We start from the raw sequence: 19952 nt of genomic DNA, 5'->3' as shown, positions 1-19952 counted from the left end.
TTTTCCAGTAGAGAATTTGATGTTGTACATTATAAGTGTATTTAATATCTGACCATAAATATAAAAATTCTAGTGTAAACATTATTTTAGTATTTGACAGAAGAAATTGGATGTTGGTTAGATTGGCAGTGAATTGATTTCAATTTTTGTTGTAGTGACTTGTTTTTAGATGAGTTATCACTCATTGTGAAGCTAAAGGTGTTGGGTAGATCACTGAAGGAATCCTATGATGTCTGCTGTCATGTGTTAGCTCAAATGCACTGTTGCAGTAGCTCACTCAGTATTTTCATTGATACCACCTGGTGTTTGGGGAGGACCAAAAATGGGATCAGCTCATATGGATGAAGAGTTCATTTATCCACCACCCTCTGTTGTCTACAGTTACTTGCCATCTTCTTTGTTTTATTTTTTATTTTTATTTATTTTTTTGAGACGGGTTTTTCTGTGTAGTCCTGGCTGTGCTGGAACTCACTCTGTAGACCAGGTTGGCCTTGAACTCAGAAATCCACCTGTCTCTGCCTCCCAAGTGCTGGGATTAAAGGTGTGTGCCACCACTGCCTGACTCCACTTTGTCTTATAACATCCGCACTCTACAAAACCATCCCTAATTTGTGAGGACAGCTCACACATGTGAAGACTCTCCCCAGGCAAAATTGTATGCTTCCATCTCAAAACTGAAATGATGTAACATTTATTATAGTGATATTTAATAACATACTGTCTCCTAAGGAGGCTTAACCCCTATGCTTTTCTTATGCTCTCAGCACTTATGTGGTGCCCAATACAATTGCTGTTAAATGAATGTTTGCTAAATGTTGGACTGTGTTATTCAGAGGAAATGGGAAATGGGGATTCCTGGGGTAATGAATAAGGGCATTTTTCCCTTTTAAGAAAACTCAGCAGCAAAATGAAGGTTGATTTGCCAAGTAGATGAATCAAACAGGATTATTCAGTTCTGGAGTTCTTTATACAATGAGGCATCTATCTCTCTGCGAGTCAAAACAATTCTGTTTACAAACATCAGTATTTATGTTTTCATAAATTCTTGCCATTGTTTAGATTCAAGCATACATACTTGATGGCAGAGTTTGGGGCATTTTTAATTTTGGTTCTGCCACATAAATGCTGATTTCCCCTCAGTAAATGCTTTCTTTCTCTGCTTGGCTGTCAAATGGAACTAGCTTTCATTAATGAACATATAGTCATGTTTACATACCCAAATACATTAAGGTTAATAATAGTCATTTTAAAATATCGACACTTTACAAAGGAAGTAGGAGGTTCTATGTCGTTAAAAATACCAAGTAGCTGATTATTGTAGGGAAAAAAATCATATTTTTACTCTTTGCCATTTATCTAAGGATAAATAAATTCATTTTATTGTCAATGCCATGCACTTAACAATGAAGGGATTTTCATAATAATGATTTTCATTTGATGATTGCTAAGTATTATTTCCAGGGACCAAGTGAAGACAGTTTCAGGTAGGTCATCACTGGTACCTTGAACAAACCCTACTTTGCTTTTCTGTTTATCATCTAAGCGATTGCCTGGATGAATGTTTATTCTGAGAAGTATACAAAGCCAAGTGAATGCTGGCTTGATTGGAATTCAATTGTTGAAGGGTTCCCATGAAGCTGTGCAGAAACGGCCAGTAAGTTTAAGGTCAGAATGAAGAACTCATGGTGTGTTGATTCTAGACTGGGAAATTTAGCCTTGACCTGCCAGATTTCAAGTCACAGCAGATAGCAGTGTGGGGCTGAGATACTGAGGCACTAGCAAGCCCAGTGTTAGGGACAGGAGCTCATCTATTCAAAGTACTCCACCTTTTCCTTTCTTTAAAAAAAATCTACTATTAAAATATACTTCAAAGATAATCACAAAATCATGTTTGCTTTAATATAATTAAATAGAAATGGTGTATGTGTTTGAATAGCACACTACTTTCCTCTGCCTAATGATGGCCGTGCTTTAGCCCAGGACCATTACCGAGAATAACACATTCCAGCCAGGCAATTATCATAAAAGGAGACTGAGTTCTCAAATTCGCCACACGTCTCCCTCATCATGAAAAATGGCCTTTCCCTCTTAGACGCCGAGGCTGAGGTGGATCAAAGAAGAGTTTCTTTTGTTCTTTTTGTATCCTATCTTTTGTGGCCTTTTCTTGAATAATGACGTTAATAATTCAGTTTTCACCCCCTTCAATTGTGACACATTTTGACTTTTCAAGAACGTATAAAACTATAAGTTATGACTTTGAGACCTTCATTTCTTTAGAATGTTCCAACATGACTGATATAAATCTGTTCTCTCCAATCTATCCTCAGTGTGCCCAGTGTTCCTGCAACGACATCCACTTTATCTCTGCTTTAACTCTCTTGCAGCGATATTAGGAATTATGAGATCTGCTTCAATTCTGATTCTATTCTCTCCTCTGCATATGTAGAAGCAGCAAATTAGATATTTCTGCTGAATACTTTAGCGAGAATTTTTACTGTCTATTGTTCTTTGAATAGTATTTTCTTAAGGCTTGTTTCTTAGAGTTGGGACTCTCAACACTGGCTTCATTTGTATTAACCTTGAATGGACTTTTACTAGAGTGATGTGTTGCCAACTCTTCTTGATACTATATTCAGCATGCACCCATACTTTTAAGATCATTTGTTTATCCTTTATTACCCTGCCAATCCTGCTTAAACCATACTCTTTTTGAATCCCTGTTCAACATTTGTCTTGGGAAGCCTTTAATAAAGGCTCAATTAATGTAGGCCAAGTTTCATTGATAGCTGTGCTTGTTTTCTGTCCTTCAGTTCATTAATTCAATTTAATTCAATGTGTATTTATTAACTTTCTCTATAATGATTTCTTTAAAAAAAAGCTTACATTACACTTTCAAAGGTCACACTAAGGAGGAATTCAGTTTTACAGCAATGGCTCAAACCTAGGAAGCTGGATGAAATTTGATGCTTTTCAGTGTTATATGGAGAGATATAAATCTTTTTACAGATAAAAACAATTTCCTTGTTTGCTTTGTAACTGGAATTTTTTAAAAATGAGTCCCTTCCACTGCAGAACTTGTGATTACAGGTTATCTATTGAGAGTGACTCTTGGTTTATTTGTCTTATGTAATTTCTACCCCAAACACAGAAAGAGAGTATGTTCTTAGATGCCACTAGACACTACTTTTAAAAATAGGGTGCACCCTATTCTTTACTTGAGTAATGAGGAAAGTACCTTAACTTTTTAATTTAGCAAGTCTTTAACCAATAAGGCCATAGCTAAAGAAGGAAGCAAGTGTATAATTTATCTATACACTAGCTGGCTAAAATATATGAAAATTATTTAATATCTTTTAGAATTGACCGGCAAAATAAGGTCAAAATGTATATGCATACAATTAATTCTAAGACATATACACTTGGGTACATTCTACCCTTTGGAGGTCACAGGCACCCATGGGAATCAGATCTTTAATAAGTTGTTACTAGCACAGTCAGGTTCTGACTTACTGTGATGTTAAGTTCAAACCTGAGAGGTTATTAGCCCTATCCAAAACAGAATACTCTGATTAATAGTGTCATGTAAACTTTACCTACATCCGTGGTAAAATAGTTTTAGACAGACTATCCAAATATGTTTCATTTTGGGAGGTTACAAAAATGAATCCTGTAATTTGAGCAGAAAGTGTTGCACTACGAGACTCTTTAAATATTTAATCTTAAGTCTGATCCAGCTCATCTCACTGTGGGGGTGGGGCATTCATAATCACCCAAGCCAATTTAAAGCATTTTTGATTGATTACAATTTGAGATACATTTTTTTCCTTTCTAAACCTCTCAGTTTCTCAGATCAGCAAATCTCATTTTAGACTAAAATTTAGTGCCATTTATGGAACAAGAGGCAAACAACTATTTAACTAACTTATACCTCCTCCTGGTAGGCGACATCCAAAACCCTTTAACTCAGCGGTTATAGAAGTCCATGTGAGGTTTTCAAAGCTAATGACTTCAGCAGGTTTGACCTTCTCCTTTAAATACCCTGCAGCCATGGTTCAGAACAAGGCACTAAATTTCTATGTAACAAGATGAAGGTTGTTTCTCATATCATTAGCTTTTATCTTGATGTTTTTGTGTCATTTACAATTCAGAAATATTCCCAGTTGAAAACAACTCTTAAAAACACTCTTATAGCAACGGTCCATCTTTTCAGATGAATGTCTACAGTGGAACTGGGAACACTTTGGAAATAAAGGCCAATAGCTGAAGTCAGTCCTTTGCCTTGACAGTTTCAAGAGATCAAAATATCCTCCTGGAATACAGAGAGTGGGAGGACCTGCCTTGCCCAGAGGGCAACATTAAATGCCTTCTTGCCTTACAGTGATTTTTTTTTTATAGTAATGTGATACCAAACTAAAGTAAATAGTTTTAAAATAGCTACTCAGAAACTTTTGCAAATTCTCCATAGCTCTGTTTGTGAAGGCAGAGTGTAGCTGATCAGCTTGCAATACTTTGAGTGAGATGCAAACTGTACAATAGGAAGTAACAATGTACACCAACAACCTGGTTAGACACACCCAGGGGGACAACACATCATAGAGAGACAAGACAAGTGACAGACACTAGAGTCACACCCATGCCTGTGGCCCAGAAGCAACTGGTTGTGTTTCTGTGACAATGCAGAAATCTTGGTTGACAGAAAAAAGTACCCAGACATACTTTGTAAATGTATGTGGATACTGACCTGGACTTGTGACAGGACTAGAGGTAGTAGGCTCAATAATTTCTACAAAAAGGGAAAAGGAAAGAAAAGAAAAAACATTGTGTGCATTAATCATACATAGAGACAATCAGCAAGCATGCAACACGTACTCAGTGGGATTCTGATGTGCAACTTTCCTGGCTGAAGAATAATCAATAAAACCTTGTGTTTGAGGCTGAAAGAGCCCTGTGATGTGTTTGCTGTTAGGCCATCTCCTATACAGATTCAGGAGGTATTTTGACTTGGTTTACAGCACCACATTTACCATGCCAAGGTTCGGAACCTGTCCTTGGAATTTCCAGGCAGTAAAGTTTGAAGACTTTCCTTCTGCTGAAATGCTGAGACTTCCTAGATGACTAACATGCTAAGAAATGCTAGAACCCTGCACACATGTTGTTTTCTGATAGGGGACATTGGTTACAGAGTGGTCAGGCAAATTTTGCTTAGTATGTACTAAAAACACAAGCTGTTGGAAATTTCCAAATTATCCCTGCTTGTCATTTTAAGGATTAAATCTCATAATTTACAAACACACAACATGACTGCTTAGCTGTTCAGTCATGTCTGCTTTTATGTTTCTGAGTAAAAGGTAAGCATTTATACACATACCCATTGTGGCAGTAAGTGCAGTCCACTTGACTCAAAATTGAAACAGCTGAGAAGAGAATCTCAGGGATTGTCTAGATTAAATTGCTTATAGGTGTGTCTTATGGAATGGTCTTAATTACATTAATTGAGATGATAAGACATGCCCACTGTGGGTAGTATCATTCTCTAGTCAGGGGGATTATGAATTATATAAAAGTAGAGACATTGAGCTGAGCACTAACAGGCATGCATTAATTTATAGCTCTCCTGTTCTTGATTGTGAATGTAATGCATACAGCTCCTTCAAATTCTTACCACTTTGACTTTACCTTCATGGTCTGTTCTATGGAATTGTGGGCCAAATAAATCCTTTATCTCTTAAGCTGGTTTTTCCTCAGAATTTTATCACAGCAACAGGAAACGAGAATAAGACACCCATACACTGCACACACACATAAAACACATACACGATTGGACTGCCTGAATCATAAGGTCCTACTTACCAATGCAACCTTCTTGTAAGTGTCTAACAAACTGCATAGCATTAAAAATCATTGCTACACTTTTACTTTAGATTTCTACCCTTTAACCTTTTTAAAAGGGATTCTTTTCAGGTGGCATGTGTTGATGATAATGAAAATCATTATACAAAGGCCATCACTGTTGCTGATAATGTAAACAATAGCAGAAGATCCTTGGAGACTATTGATAATGAGGCAGAACTCAAATATTAGGAGGACTTGCATTTTTGAGAAACTTTAGTCCAAGGAATCAGTCATGTTTTATTTCCACTATAGAACTTGGTCATCACAAATTTTTCACAATAGCAAAAGATAGCACTAATTCCTATAACTGCATATACTGAAAGTAATTATGAGAGTAAAAGCTGAGACCCAATGCAAGACCTCGTAGTCAAGAACCCATGTGCAGGGCCCATGGGAGATGCCAGCTCAGCAAAAAAATATGGAATGTGTATGCATGTGTGTATGGGTGTATGTGTGCATGAATATGTATGAATGCATGAATGTGTATGCGGTGTGTATATTTGTGTGCATGTGTGTACATACCTGTGCACATGCATGCATGTGTATGGGGAGTGTGTGTGTATTTGTGTGCATGTGAGTATGTGTGTGTGTGCATATGCATGCATCTTTTACCTATCCATGTGTTTGGTGTGCCAGTGTTTGTAGACTCTCTTTTTCTGATAGGGCAATGAAAATCAATGAATATACAAAACCCTCATGTGGCAGGAGCTATAAAGTCAGCCTTCCAAGGAAAATATTTTTGAGGTTCAGCTAGTTGAACAATCCAAGTATGTGTTCATCCCATGAGCAGACTGATTCTCCAGGTCCTGAGTTTCTGTTCTGAGACAATAGGTTCTGCAAGGTCTTCCAACAACTAAATCAAATCTTAACCAGATCTGGGAGTGTTCACTGCAAAGAGTGTTCTCAGCTGGGCGGTGGTGGTGCATGCCTTTAATCCCAGCACTTGGGAGGCAGAGGCAGGCGGATTTCTGAGTTCAAGGCCAGCCTGGTCTACAGAGTGAGTTCCAGGAAAGCCAAGGCTATACAGAGAAATCCTGTCTCGAAAGTTTATAAGCGATGGTTCAAGTGTTGAAGTACAGCTACCTGTCAGGCAGTAGGAGCCTGTGTTATTGAGACATTTTGAAATAAAAGAACATTTTATGATTTCATTAAAATTCTAGTGATCATAGAAAGTAAGACAATTTTTTATAAAATCTCAATAAAGTCTTCTAGTGGACATAAGCAAGATAATAAAACAGAAAATTGTCATTATTATTATGTTTTTAAATTTAAAATATTCTCCCATGACATCTTGGAAATGTTAGTTTAATTCTATAAAATACATTTATTAATAGAAACTTATGGTATATACTCAGATGAAAGAATTCTTTTAGTCAAAAAAGACAACCCTTACATGGTTCTGACAACAAGCCTAACGAAGTCCTTATTCATGGACAAACTACATTCAGTGGGGCAGTGAAAGAGGCATCTATGCTCAATAACTTGGCCACTGAACTTCACTTTCTCTATTTGTTTTCACTGTTTTGAGTATGTAACACCAATCAGTAAATTCACTGAGAAAGATCAGTGATATAAAGCAAATACTTCATCTCAATGAAAGGACTGGAGAGCCAAAGAGCTATCACACAGAACCACCTCTTCAACATGCTTATTGGTCTAGAGCTAAATGGCTTATGCAAGGCCACATTGTCTCACAGAAAAGGTTATAAGAGGATACAGGAATTTAGTGTACAAGAAGTGTTGTATGCAAGATCCAGATCTGATCCGTGGATTTTGCTTCACAGCCAATTTGAGATTTGTTTGTTTTCAAATAGAGTCAGACAAGTTAGGTTTCCTAGTGAGATGAGTTTATGAATAGAAATAATTATAAGCAGATGATTTTGTTGACGATAAAAATCTAGAGGTCACATGTATGCCTGGGCATCAAAGTAAACCAATGAGAAACCAGGGTGAATCAAAGTTCTGGGAGTAGGGATTGCGGTGCCCAGATGTGTGGCAGGTAAGACCTTGGGTAGTTCCTGGGTTTCAGAAAGTTCTTAGTTACAAAGGACTCAGCTCTACCAGAATCAAATCTCTCACTTGCCTTCATTCAGGTGTGGGAGGACCAGAAGTTAAGGAAACTGCCCCAGTGTCTCATTTGTGAAATATAGCTCAAAGTCCCTATTTTGTAGGTCGTGAGAGATGATTAAGGCTATGGCATAAACAATCAAACAAGCATGGGCTGGGGTTGGTATATGTTACTACTTAGGAGTGGGAAACAATGCCTGGGACTCAGTAAGGAGATTTAAGTAAATTTCTGGAACTTAGGGATGTGTATTTGCCACACAGAAGCAAAGATGGATCTCCTGAGTTATGAGAAGTATACAAATACAGTCAGCCTACCTTGAAAGTAACTGGGTATTAATATTCACAATTAAAGCAGTGGACATGCACATTTGAACAGTTCTGACTGAAGTAAAGTTTATATTACAAACCTACAAATCAAGATCTAACAATTATTTTAAGAAAGAAAAGTAAGAGGCTCACAGCCATCCATTGGACTGAACACAGGGTCCCCAATGAAGGAGTTAGAGAAAGGACCCAAGGAGATGAAGGGTTTGCAGCCCCTTAAGATGAACAACAATATGAACTAACTAGTACCCTCAGAGTTCCCAGGGACTAAACCACCAACCAAAGAGTACACATGGAGGGACCCATGGCTCCAGCTGCATATGTAGCAGAGGATGGCCTACTTGGACACCTTGGTCCTGTGAAGGTTCTATGCCCCAGTGTAGGGGAATGCCAGGGCCAGTAAGTGGGAGAGCATTTGTTGGTGAGCAGGGGGAGGTGGGAGGGAATAGGGTTTCTTTCTTTCTTTTTTTTTCTGGAGGGGAAACTGGGAAAGGAGATATCGTTTGAAATGTAAATAAAGAAAATATCTAATAAAAATACCTCATTAAAGAAACATTGTTTTAAATCTTAAAAAAAAAGAAAGAAAAGTATACTTCAATCATGGAATGATTTGTATCAAATTATAGACATACATTTTTAACCCATACAAAAGCTATTCAAAATTATACTCTCCCTTTTATCTATAAACACATGGCAACTAGCCACTATTTTTGAAATGGAAAAAAACCAATAGTTTAGAAAATCTTGTTGCGTAATAGTTGAATTGACTATCTCAATTAAATCTATTCTAGATTTGTTTATGGGCTGTTGATTCAAGAGATTGGCAATTATTTATTCTGTATCTGTTACAGCAAAACTTATTACTGTTATATTAATTAAAATTGAAAAAATTATAATTTCTTAGTATATAACGTCTATTATCACATTCCTCTCCCCCAACATCTGTGAGGCAGATGCCATTCCAGGTACAAAAAGGAGCTTAAAGAGGTTTAAAAGTCAGATTTTGGTCAGGAGCTAATTAAGATAGAGACAGGACATACTGTGTCTTGGCTTTTTGTTTGCCAACACTCTGCTGCATCTGCAATTACTACAGTAGAACATTTGAAGCAAGAGTTGGGCCACCTACTAGGGCCTTTGTACCAATGACTTCTGTTTACCAGTCTGGAAAACAGGCAGATTCAACCCCTGCCACTTCAGGAGGCTTTTGTAATAGATTGTTGTACTAAAAGAAGGATTTGCCACGATTCATTCTCTCTGTTTCTCTCTGTCTCTGTCTGTCTGTCTGTCTGTCTGTTTCTCTCTCCCCCTCCCTTCCTCCCCCTCCCTCCCCCCTTCTCTCTCTCTCTGTCTCTTTCATTTTCTGAGTCAACAGCAGGTACAGTTTCTGGCTTTAGTATAGGGCTCAGTGTCAGAGAAAGAATGTTCAGCTAGTGCAGACTGTTATCAAAACAGAAGCACAGAGCTGAGCAAGGCCTTTGCACGTGCAAACCTTTGTGCAGCTAATGGTGTTTTTACAGAGTGCTTAGCTTTCAAGAATGTCACTGTTTTTATAGGGATCAGATGGGAGCCACTGTTTTGCACCTTAGTCATCAACTTGTGAGCAGAAAAATATCTTTCTCAAGGAGTGGAGTACACTCTCCTGATGAGCCACAGAGGACCCAAGAGTCTGCTTCTCACTCATTATCTGCAGCATCAGAGTGCATCTGGGAGGGATAAGGGCACCATGCATCACCAAAGCCACTGTGGGACTGTGGGATTGGCTGTAGCTGAGGGGCAGTTTTGATTGTACATAAAACAGGGTAAAGAGAAGTTCACCCAGACTGACAGTGTGGACATTTATGCAGAAAACAAGGCAGTGTAAAGAAACAGAGTATTTTTCTTTAATAGATTTAATTTTGTCCAGGACAAGAGGACATCTTATTTAAGAAAGCACTGAGAAACAATGAGCCACTGGAAGTGAATCTTTCTGTAGACTATGCTAATTATTGTTCACTACATGCATGGTCTGGTACCAGATTCTCTGATGCCAAGGCCCTTTTATATCTAAATATTTTAGGTCGTATTTGAATCCTAGGATGTTATTATGTTATTTTATGCTGTGATGCAGTAGTGGTGGTGGTGGTGGTGGTTTTGTGTGTGTGTGTGTGTGTGTGTGTGTGTATGTATGTTATCTTTTGGACTGTGGAGAGATAACAAGACTGTGCTACAGAGACAAGGCAGAAATTAATCCTTTTGGTTGCCATGGTTTCACTGAAAGATCTGATTGCTGTTCACTGTGGTGCTGAGGCAGTAGGATGAAGAGCATGCAGCTCTGCCAGGACCAAGGTTAGCATGGATAGGGCACAGCTTCTAAGCTGACACAGAAGACAGAACAACCAAAAGGACCCAATGTGAGCCCTGTGGTGTCCATTTCCATATAGGCCTGTAAAGCATCAGCAGGCATGACAGAGAAGCAGAGGGTGTTGTTAGAATCACAGTTTTCCCACCGGAAAGGAACTAGTGAGTGGTCCACATTCATGGGCACAGATGATGCCCAATGGTAGGAGCTTCTTTTCAGCACAGACTGAAGTTTTCAGGCAGCCAGAAGACTTACTTTCCATCTCTCTGGAAACCTGAGGGTGGGTCATCATGAAAGCTCTGGGTTGCAGGGCTCTGATATGCAAATATTAGCCCCTCATAGTTAGCCTACATACTTCCTGGGTGGCTTTGTTTCCAACACAAGGTGATTAAGGATGAGAATTTAAGGGAAACTGACCTATGGCCAAGTCCTGGATCCAAAATGCAGAAGCCTCCCCTGTAGGTTTGTGCATTTACAAGTATAAGTGAAGTATGATGGGGAGAGTAGACAAGAGCAGACATAAGCCATGTAGCACAGTGACTGCAAATATCAATGTCTTTATAAATGGGAGTTTATCTGTTTACTTTTCATGTGTGTATATGCCTGTGCATGTGTGTATGCATGTGTGTGCATGTGAGCATGTGCATGCATGTGCATGTGTGTGTGCATGTGTGCATGTTTGTGTGTGCCTGTTTGTGTGCCAGAGCATGTGTGTATGCATATGCACATGTTTGTGCATGAATGTGTGCATGTGTTTATGTGTGCACATGTACATATGTGTGTATATGTGTGCATGTATGTGCATGTGTGTGCGCATATGTGTATATATAGCATTCATGCTAATACATGCATGACAGAATGCAGGCGAATGCATACATGTGTAGTATATGTACCTGCGTATGCATGAGTGCATGCACATGCATGTGTGTGAAATTTTGAGGTTGATTTCAAGTGTCTTCCTTGGCTGCTCTCTAGCTTATACACTGAAGCAGGGTCTCTCACTGGGCTTGCAGCTTGCTATTTCAGCTCATAGCAATCCAGCTTGCTTTGTGGATATTTGTCTTTGTCTCCAAAGTGATGAGGTTACAGGCAGTCATTAGATCAATCTGCATTTTATGAAGATTTTAAGAACCTGAACTCCTTCTGTCCACATGCTTGTTGAGCCATCTCTCCTGGACCTTAGCATATTTTATTTTAATAGAGAAAGCTAATAAATGCCTTTAAAATCATTACAGCACTGTTACCATTTTATGTTGTTAATAAATGGCTACTACATGAATTCAACCTTAAAATTTCTCTTTCTCAAGAAAACAATTTCTATTAATGAGAGATGATGAGCACTCTGATTAGTGGTTCTATCAGAGTAGTCTGCAAAGTAAGAAAGGCTTTGTGTCACTATTTTGCTTGCAGCTGCATGCATGTACCAGAGTTTCATTAGAGCTTCACACACACACACACACACACACACACACACACAGGAGGGGGCTCCCCCAAGATTTAAAAGGGATATTGACTCTGAAATCAGCACAGAAAATTGGATTGCAAGGGAATATAATTCCTTCTAATCTAGAGGAAATCTGGAGAGAATTTCTTTTCCTTGAGACTTATTTGGCAATAACTGTGGAAGCCAGCAAAAAACCTTCTGCAGACAGGCCTTCCAGCTACGGAGCACAGCTGAGGCCCTGCAAATGCAGCAGGGGCCTTGTTACTTTTTCCTGCAGAGTTCAAACTGTACTGGCCACTGCATCCTCCCCAGTGTTCTATCCCTGACATCTAATAAGCAGTAGTCTTGGTAGAGTGTACTAATGAACAAAGGCTGCAGATGGAGCCAGATGACAGTCATTGGCTCACACAGAAGGCCTGACCTGGCACACAGAATTCTGACTGTGGTCTAGGTGCTAAACTACCCCACTTGGTAGTGACTGATCAGTCAGCTACTTGGTGTTCTACTCCATATGTGGGAAAACAGCCTTAGAGTGTTCTTCCCACAATACCTCACTATGTGCTGTTACAGAGCAAACTGAACTTCAGTGGAATTAAAAACTTCTTGATATCAAGCCATATCTATTCAGACTTCTCCCTATTCACATGCTTCTAAATTTTCCATTCTGGGCTGTCACCAGGTAGAGGACATTAATGATTTTAATCTTTGGTTCACAATACACATGTAATCCATCACATTAACTATCTATAAAATGTCTATCACTTACCAGGGACTGTGCTCAGATCTTTGGAGAGATTTTCTTGTTTTTACAATTACCTTATAAGGTAAGATGTTATTTTCCCTGTTTTGCAGCTAGGCAAAATGAAGTTCAGAGGTGTTTAATCTACCCAGTGTTACCACTGTGGCATAAAGTAAGCAGATAGTATGTGTTTTCCTTCTGTATGTAGGTGACAAATCAGGGCTCAAAGCACGTGTGACTTGGCCAAGTATGCTAAGCAAGTATTCATGCAAGATACACACACACACACACACACACACACACACACACACACACACCTGTACAAGACACTCCATGAGCTGCTCCATCCACAGACAAATGCAGGTAATCAGCCCATGAGGACAACCAGGTGCTGAATACAGGGTACTTGGACAGTACAAAGACCAAGTGTGTAGCCTACCTCCTAGCATAGATTTTATTTTTTATTACTTATGGCCTCTAGACACAATTGAATCAAAGCTGATGTTAACTGGCAAAATACACACAGTTAAATGATTCAGGAAAAGTGAACATTAGGAAATATCATTTATTTAAACGATATATGGTTGAAACATTTAGTGATGAGACAGGAGAGTCAGTGGTCAGAGGAAGCTTGATGAGCCTCCAGTCTGCACAGAAACTATGCAGATAAAGTTGATTTTGACAGTTGTATCCTCTTCGGGTATAGCCACTGAGAAAAAGGGAGATTTTTCAATACTCACAGAGAAAAAGAACCTGCTTTTAAGGATTCTGGATATCAGTTCAACCTGTACAGTGTTTGTCTTTCAAGCATTAAATCTTGTGTTTGAGCCCCAAACTTGCAACCCCAGTGCCAGGGCCACTGAGCCAACCTATCAGTGAGTTCCAGGCCAGAGAGAGACCTGTGTCAATATTCAAGGTTGATATAGAAGAAGATGGACAGAGGGTAAAGGGGAATGCTAGGATACAAGGGATCTATCAGGGAGAGTGTGAGAAGGGCACTTCTTTAGGGAAGAGGAAGAAGTAAATGCAAAAGAATGATGGATAAAATAACGTAAGAACATCTGGAAAAGCCACAAGTTAACAGTGTTAACTATTAACAAGTACAAAACAAAACAGCAAACTCCCACCCCTATAATATACATGAATCTATGTTTAAAAATACACACTTAGAATTTTAATGGAATCTTTTTCATCTGGGATGACAGTGTTCCCTCCAAGAGCCCAAACCACCTAGCAAAATCCCAACAGCAGACACACAAAGCATTCTTTTGAGTTGTTGCCCAGGGCTCTCAAAACACACTGTCTATTGCTGCCACCTCTGGTTACCCTAAGATGTAGAAGGTAAGGTGCTATATTGCTAAAGACAGCGTGCCCTTCAGAAACAGAAGCCCCAGGGTTGGATCTAACCTGAATGCCCTTTTCCTCAAAACTAGCTTTCATAGAACTAGAAAGCCCTGCATAAGCTTTCAAAGGATTGAGAAAATCCTACTCCTACCCATCCATGATGCCTGTGAACCACATCAATGTCAAGCACGACACAATAACATTCATGGCTCAGTACTGGCACTCATACGTTGGTGGTAACCAACTCATCTCGAATTGGACTTAGGCTCTCTCAACAATGGGAAAACCATATCTAGTACTCAATATCTAGTCACCTACTCAGTGCTAAGGAAGTCATTGTTATTGGAGGGGTATATACAACCACTAATTTACTAAACCAGCACAATCCCTAACAACAATCTACAAACATTGCCTTCACAGATAAGTATAGTCTTCATCCCTCAACAAGGAATCTTCTCTGCAACGGATGATGACCATTACAGAAGACCACAGACAATCAAAATTCAGAGTTGTAGATCCCAGTCCCAGGGGACACACATGCAAAAATTCCCACACATAAGGTTCAGGGAATGTTGTGGAAGAGGGTCCAGAATGATTGTAAAAGCTAGAGGATCAAGGAGTTAGTTTGCTGTAAGATTTGTTTCTTACTAACATCATACACTATATACATAAAGTTGAACCAACATGTTCACCTAAGCATGAACTAAACAAGGACAACAACACGGACATGGCAAAGTGGGCAGAGGAAAAGCCTATGGCTTCAACCTTACACGAAGAACTAGAGAGAAAGGCTGGGAGTGGGAGAGGTGGTCTTCCCCAGGGAAGAGAACACTAATCAGTTGTCCACTATGAAATTATCAGCCTTGTACATACAAGTAAAATTTTACAGACTGAATAGGTTATATTTAGGAACACATATGTATGTACATTTATATTTCTATACACGGAATAAAAATTAGTGAAAAGGAAACACACCATGAATTTGAAGGAGAGCCTCCAGGGGTATATGGGAGGATTTGGAGGGAAGAATGAAAAGGAGAGATGTAATTAAATTATAATTACACACACACACACACACACACACACAGACACACATACACACACAAAGGAAAAAAATGTCAAAGTGGACAGTTCTGAGGAATGACACAGAGGTTAATCCCTGGCTGCCACATGCACATAAGCACACATGACTGGGCATTTATATACACAAGCCCCTTTGCACACATGTACTCTTGTGCATACTCACATGCACACACAGAAACTTCTTTGACTTCTTTTTTCCCAACATGCACACCAATTCCATTCATCTCCCCCTCCACTTGTACCCACCTTTGCAACCATCCCCCAACAGAGGAAAAAAAATCTCATGTGTCACAGTGTGTCCCACAGTATTCCCTTTTGTCCACACTTCTTTGCTTGCAAATGTTCATTGCAATGACTTCTTGGGCTAGTATGGGGCCTCTGGCTTCTGCTATTCTATCAATACTGGATCCTCACTAAGACTCTTCTTGAACATCTTGTTGTTGCCCTGTGTCATGGAGATCCTAGTTTTGGATCTGTAGGACCAGCCTCTTCATGTACTTCAGCAGTTCATCGATGGTGTAGCTGTTGGGGTGGGCCAATTCAAAGCCCTGGATCTAGGACCGAAAGTTATCAGAGATGGTCAGTCCACTGGCTCTCATGTTCTCACACCCTAGGAGCTGTCTCATTTGCAATCCCCACAACCAGGGCCAACTCTACCCTGCTGCCCAAGTGAAGTACAGGGCCTGCTCTCTTGAGTGTGGCAGCCAGTGAGGGACACAGCCAGTTCTCCAACAGTCATTATCCTGGGACCAGCTTTCGTGTCTGCCACAGTTGGTGAGTGAGGGGAGGAAGATGTCTCTCCCTAACACCATCTAGCAGACAAGAGGCAGGGCCTCAGGTCTGGCTCACCTGCAACTCCTACATCCAAGGCTAGCTCTCTCACCTATCATAGGTGGCAAGGGGCCAGTGTTGGGGAGGACATCACTCCCTCACCCATGTTGCCACAGGACAAGCATGTTGCAGGACCAGATCTCCCACATTCATACCTCTGGAGATAGCTCATCTGAACCCCTGCCATCAGAGTTAGCTCGACTGTGCTGCGAAGATGAGGTGAAGAGCCTGCTCTCCTGCATCCTGCAGCAGATGAGAGGCAAGGACAGCTCTCCTGCACACCATGGATTTGAGGGCAAAAGAGCACATAAGAGATTTCTCCTTTGTCAATGCCACCATAAGAGGCAGGGCTGGCTCTCTCATACTCACACCCTTGGGGTTGGCTTATCTGTAGCCCTCACAAACTGGGTCAGCTTTTCTGTGCTGACCAGGTAAGATGCTGGCAATGTTGCAGCTAGTGAAGAACAAAGCCAGCTCTCCTGCTCTGATGACCCCAGGGCCTGGTATCCCACCTGCCACAGGTGGTAAGGGATGACAGGGGAGGAGGTTATCTCCATGCCACCAGAAGGGACAAGTGCTAGGATCAGCTTACCCATGCTAGTATCCTTGGGGCCACCTCACTCACAACTCCCACAATGAGCACAGTAGGGTAGAGGGGGGTACTCTTCCCAAATGAGCAGAACAGGCTAGGGGTGGGGTCAGCCCTTCTGCTCTCACAACTCTAGGGTCATCTCTCCCACAATGCCCAGGTGAGGGCTAGGGCCAGTTCTGCACAGTCCTCAGACATCAACATTTCCCTGGCCAAACCAGAAATGTCTGCTTGGCCTTTGGTGGTAACAGAGCCCTGCTGCTGCAGGGCCATGGACCCAGACATGGCTCTTGGTGGCAGCATGGGCCAGAACCTCACTATGATCCTATGTGGCATCTCTGGCTACTCCCATCAGGCTGTTCCTCACTACCCTCAAGTCAGTTCTGCCTCTGTTGTGCTATATCCTTCTGTTTTTCTTTTCGTTTCTTTTTTTTAAATTATTTTTTTAATTAATTTATTTATTACATGTAAGTACACTGTAGCTGTCTTCAGACACACCAGAAGAGGGCACCAGATCTCATTACAAATGGTTGTGAACCACCATGTGGTTGCTGGGATTTGAACTCATGACCTCTGGAAGTGCAGTCAGTGCTCTTAACCTCTGAGCCATCTCTCCAGCCCCTGTTTTTCTTTCTCTTCCATTTCTTCACTACTTACTTGCTCCTCTTAGTGGCTCCTGGGGTCTCTGAGGGTCTTGGATCATCCCAAGAGTGCTGTTCCCCATTTTTGCATTATGGCCCTGGGCAGGGGTCATCTTAAGCATGGTTGTCCCCTCCCCCGGCCTGTACGGTGCTGACTAGTGGTCATTTTAGGATATCTCCCTGTCTGGGACTCCTGGCACCAGACTGGTTAGTGGTCTTAGGCTCACTTCTTTCAGGGGATGTTAAGCTTCCAATCAGTCATATGTTCATAGGTCAGAATACTGGGCATAGACATAGCCTCTCTCTTCTCTGCCACCTACTGATACACATATGATGCAGCAGCCACACCTCCAACACCTCTAGGGGGCAGGTTGGACTTCTTATAAAATCTAAGATCTCATGGTATTGTAAACACTTCTTCAAATTTATCCACTTTCTCTAATGTCCCAGGAGTTTAATTTTGTGTGCATAAGGAAAGCTTGCTTCTCTGAAATATGTACTTTGGGTGAGAATCAATCATAAGTGATATTTTGCTCCAGTAAATTGTTTCTGGAATGATTAGAGGTCTTGGAATTAATGACTTCTTCTGAAAGGATCCAGACCAAGGAAAATGTAGATGCACTGTGTTTGACAGAGCTTGGTTCTCTGGGGTCTAGCTTATCTAAGATCGTACGTGCTTCCTTTGTGTCTGTACAGAACCTTTGCAATTAGGACATGTTTATGTTCAATCTTTATGCCTCCCCCACATTATCTGCCTTTTCTCTGTTGTAACAAATCATTTTATAATTAGCTGAAGGAGAATGGGAAAATTATGGTATGGTCAGAGCAGCAATTATCTTGGTTAGATGTCACTGTTAGAATTTGCACATTAAAAAAGATTTACTAAGGTCTTTACTTTTCAAAGGCTCTTCAGATAAGCCCACAAAGGTGTTCATGTTGGCACACATGTGCTCCCATTCATCTAGTAAGTAGTCATCAGATATGCATGTTGTCCCAGTAGTATTTTAGTTCCTGAAAATGAGATTGTGAAGAACACTAAGTTTCTGACTTTGTGAAGTTTACATTTTGTAAGAAAGAATGTAATCACAGAAAAGTGATTTCCATGTCACGTAACACACACACAGAATTTCAGGTACACCAGAACAAGTTCATCTTCCATGCTGGTAGAGCGGCGCTTGCACTCTAAGAGAAAGAGAACATGCTGCCCCATGCGCTTCAGAGCATCCTGAACCTTCAGCCACTATTCTTCGAAGAATCAAGTGGTTCCAAGGAAAAACACAGTGAGCACACTGGCCCTCTTGTTTACCTGGGGGACTTGGCTTTACCTGATCGTTCACAGTTAGGGTAATGTTGATGAGAGTTAGTCTGCATATGTGCCTTTCCCCTCTCCATTTCTATTGGCCTGGGAACAGGGAGATAGTGTTTCATCTGCCTGAGCCTCACCATTACCATTCCTCAGAAGAAATGCTGGAACCAGAGAAGACTCCAAAATACCTTTGGCTTGTAATGGGCTTACTCACAAGACTGGGCTTACTGTGGCATCTCACTGTTCACTCAGCATGTCACCTCCTGCCTTTCAACACCCCATTCCCTCCAGAGCTTTGACTAGCACAGAATATCAAAGCCCAACTTTTCAGTAGGCTCCAAAAACATGGAGCCAGGGGGCCTGCTTTCTGCTGTCTCTCTGCATGGACAAACATATTGTCTGGAGACAGAAACCATAACTTAAGAGGTCAGTTTGGAAAAGTTTCCCTGACTTCTGGTGTGTGGCTTGAAGCCATTCCTCACAGTTCTTACTGACCAGTCATGTCGCTCTTTTGTTGTTTTTACTTGATGACTTTCTTCTCCTTATGGAGGATCAGAGAAAGTGTCTTAGGCACTGATTTCTTTAGCACAGTGCTGGAATGACAGGATACAATCCTCAAATATGGGGTTGAAGAAGAACAGAGTTCTAAAGACTCTGTGTTCATGCAGCCCCCACCTTAATCACTCTATGGTTTTGCCTGGGGACTTGGTAGTTTTTCCTTAACTAAGCCAAGAGAACAGCTGTCCTTGGCAGGCCTGGCTTCTTGCATGCTGTGTCATGGCCCCATTGCTTCAAAAAGAGCCCCAGGAGGCTTGGAGTGACACAAACCTGCCAGCCTGTCCTGTTCCCATGGTTCCTTCTGGAATCTGCCCTTCCCTTCTTGGCTCACAGACTCTGTCCATGATGCAGCCAAACTCTCCTGCCCTGAACCTATTTCTCTTTGCATCCATCCCTCAATCAGAGAGTTCAGTGTCCAATATTGTACTGGCAAGAATTGGATTTGCTTTTAACAATGGAAAAGGTGTCTGTGATGGTGGGTTTATTTTGATTCATAGTACTATGAGAGGGGTTAATTTTGATTCATAGCATTATAGGATATGGCCCGTGATTGAATGAACTAAAGGTGGATGCTGCATTCACCACCAGGAAGCAGAGACCAGTGGAATGGTTGTGCTCAGCACAGTGGTTCTTTTTGCTAAGCTTGGAACATTATGGAATGATACTTCATGTAGGGTGGGTTTTCCCACATTAATCAAGTAATCTAGATTATTCATTACAGATACATCTAGAGAATTATTTCCAAGGTGATTCTACATCCCATCAAGATGTCAAGATTAGTCATCACATTGCCATA

At 40.7% G+C, this 19952-nt stretch overlaps 1 protein-coding gene and 1 non-coding gene across 3 annotated transcripts in view; both read right to left on the bottom strand.

The window, feature by feature from the left end:
* Positions 1 to 19952, bottom strand: part of Negr1 (neuronal growth regulator 1) — a 746019-nt gene that overhangs the window by 77761 nt on the left and 648306 nt on the right. Inside the window, exon 7 of one of the 2 annotated variants that reach the window (XM_031375955.1) lies at positions 4742 to 4783. The exons of the other annotated variant lie outside the window; for it this stretch is intronic. Coding sequence (XP_031231815.1) covers positions 4742 to 4783 — 42 coding nt within the window. The remainder of the gene's footprint in view (positions 1 to 4741; positions 4784 to 19952) is intronic. 2 annotated transcript variants of the gene reach the window in all.
* On the bottom strand, positions 17531 to 17663 carry LOC116094576. Its single transcript, XR_004120211.1, has one exon. It is a non-coding gene; the product is annotated as a small nucleolar RNA SNORA17 (small nucleolar RNA).

Source organism: Mastomys coucha, unplaced genomic scaffold, assembly GCF_008632895.1.
Source record: "Mastomys coucha isolate ucsf_1 unplaced genomic scaffold, UCSF_Mcou_1 pScaffold16, whole genome shotgun sequence".
In the NCBI taxonomy this organism is placed as follows: domain Eukaryota; kingdom Metazoa; phylum Chordata; class Mammalia; order Rodentia; family Muridae; genus Mastomys; species Mastomys coucha.
The sequence above is the reverse complement of the archived record's forward strand: the minus strand, read 5'-3'. Positions and strand labels throughout refer to the sequence as shown.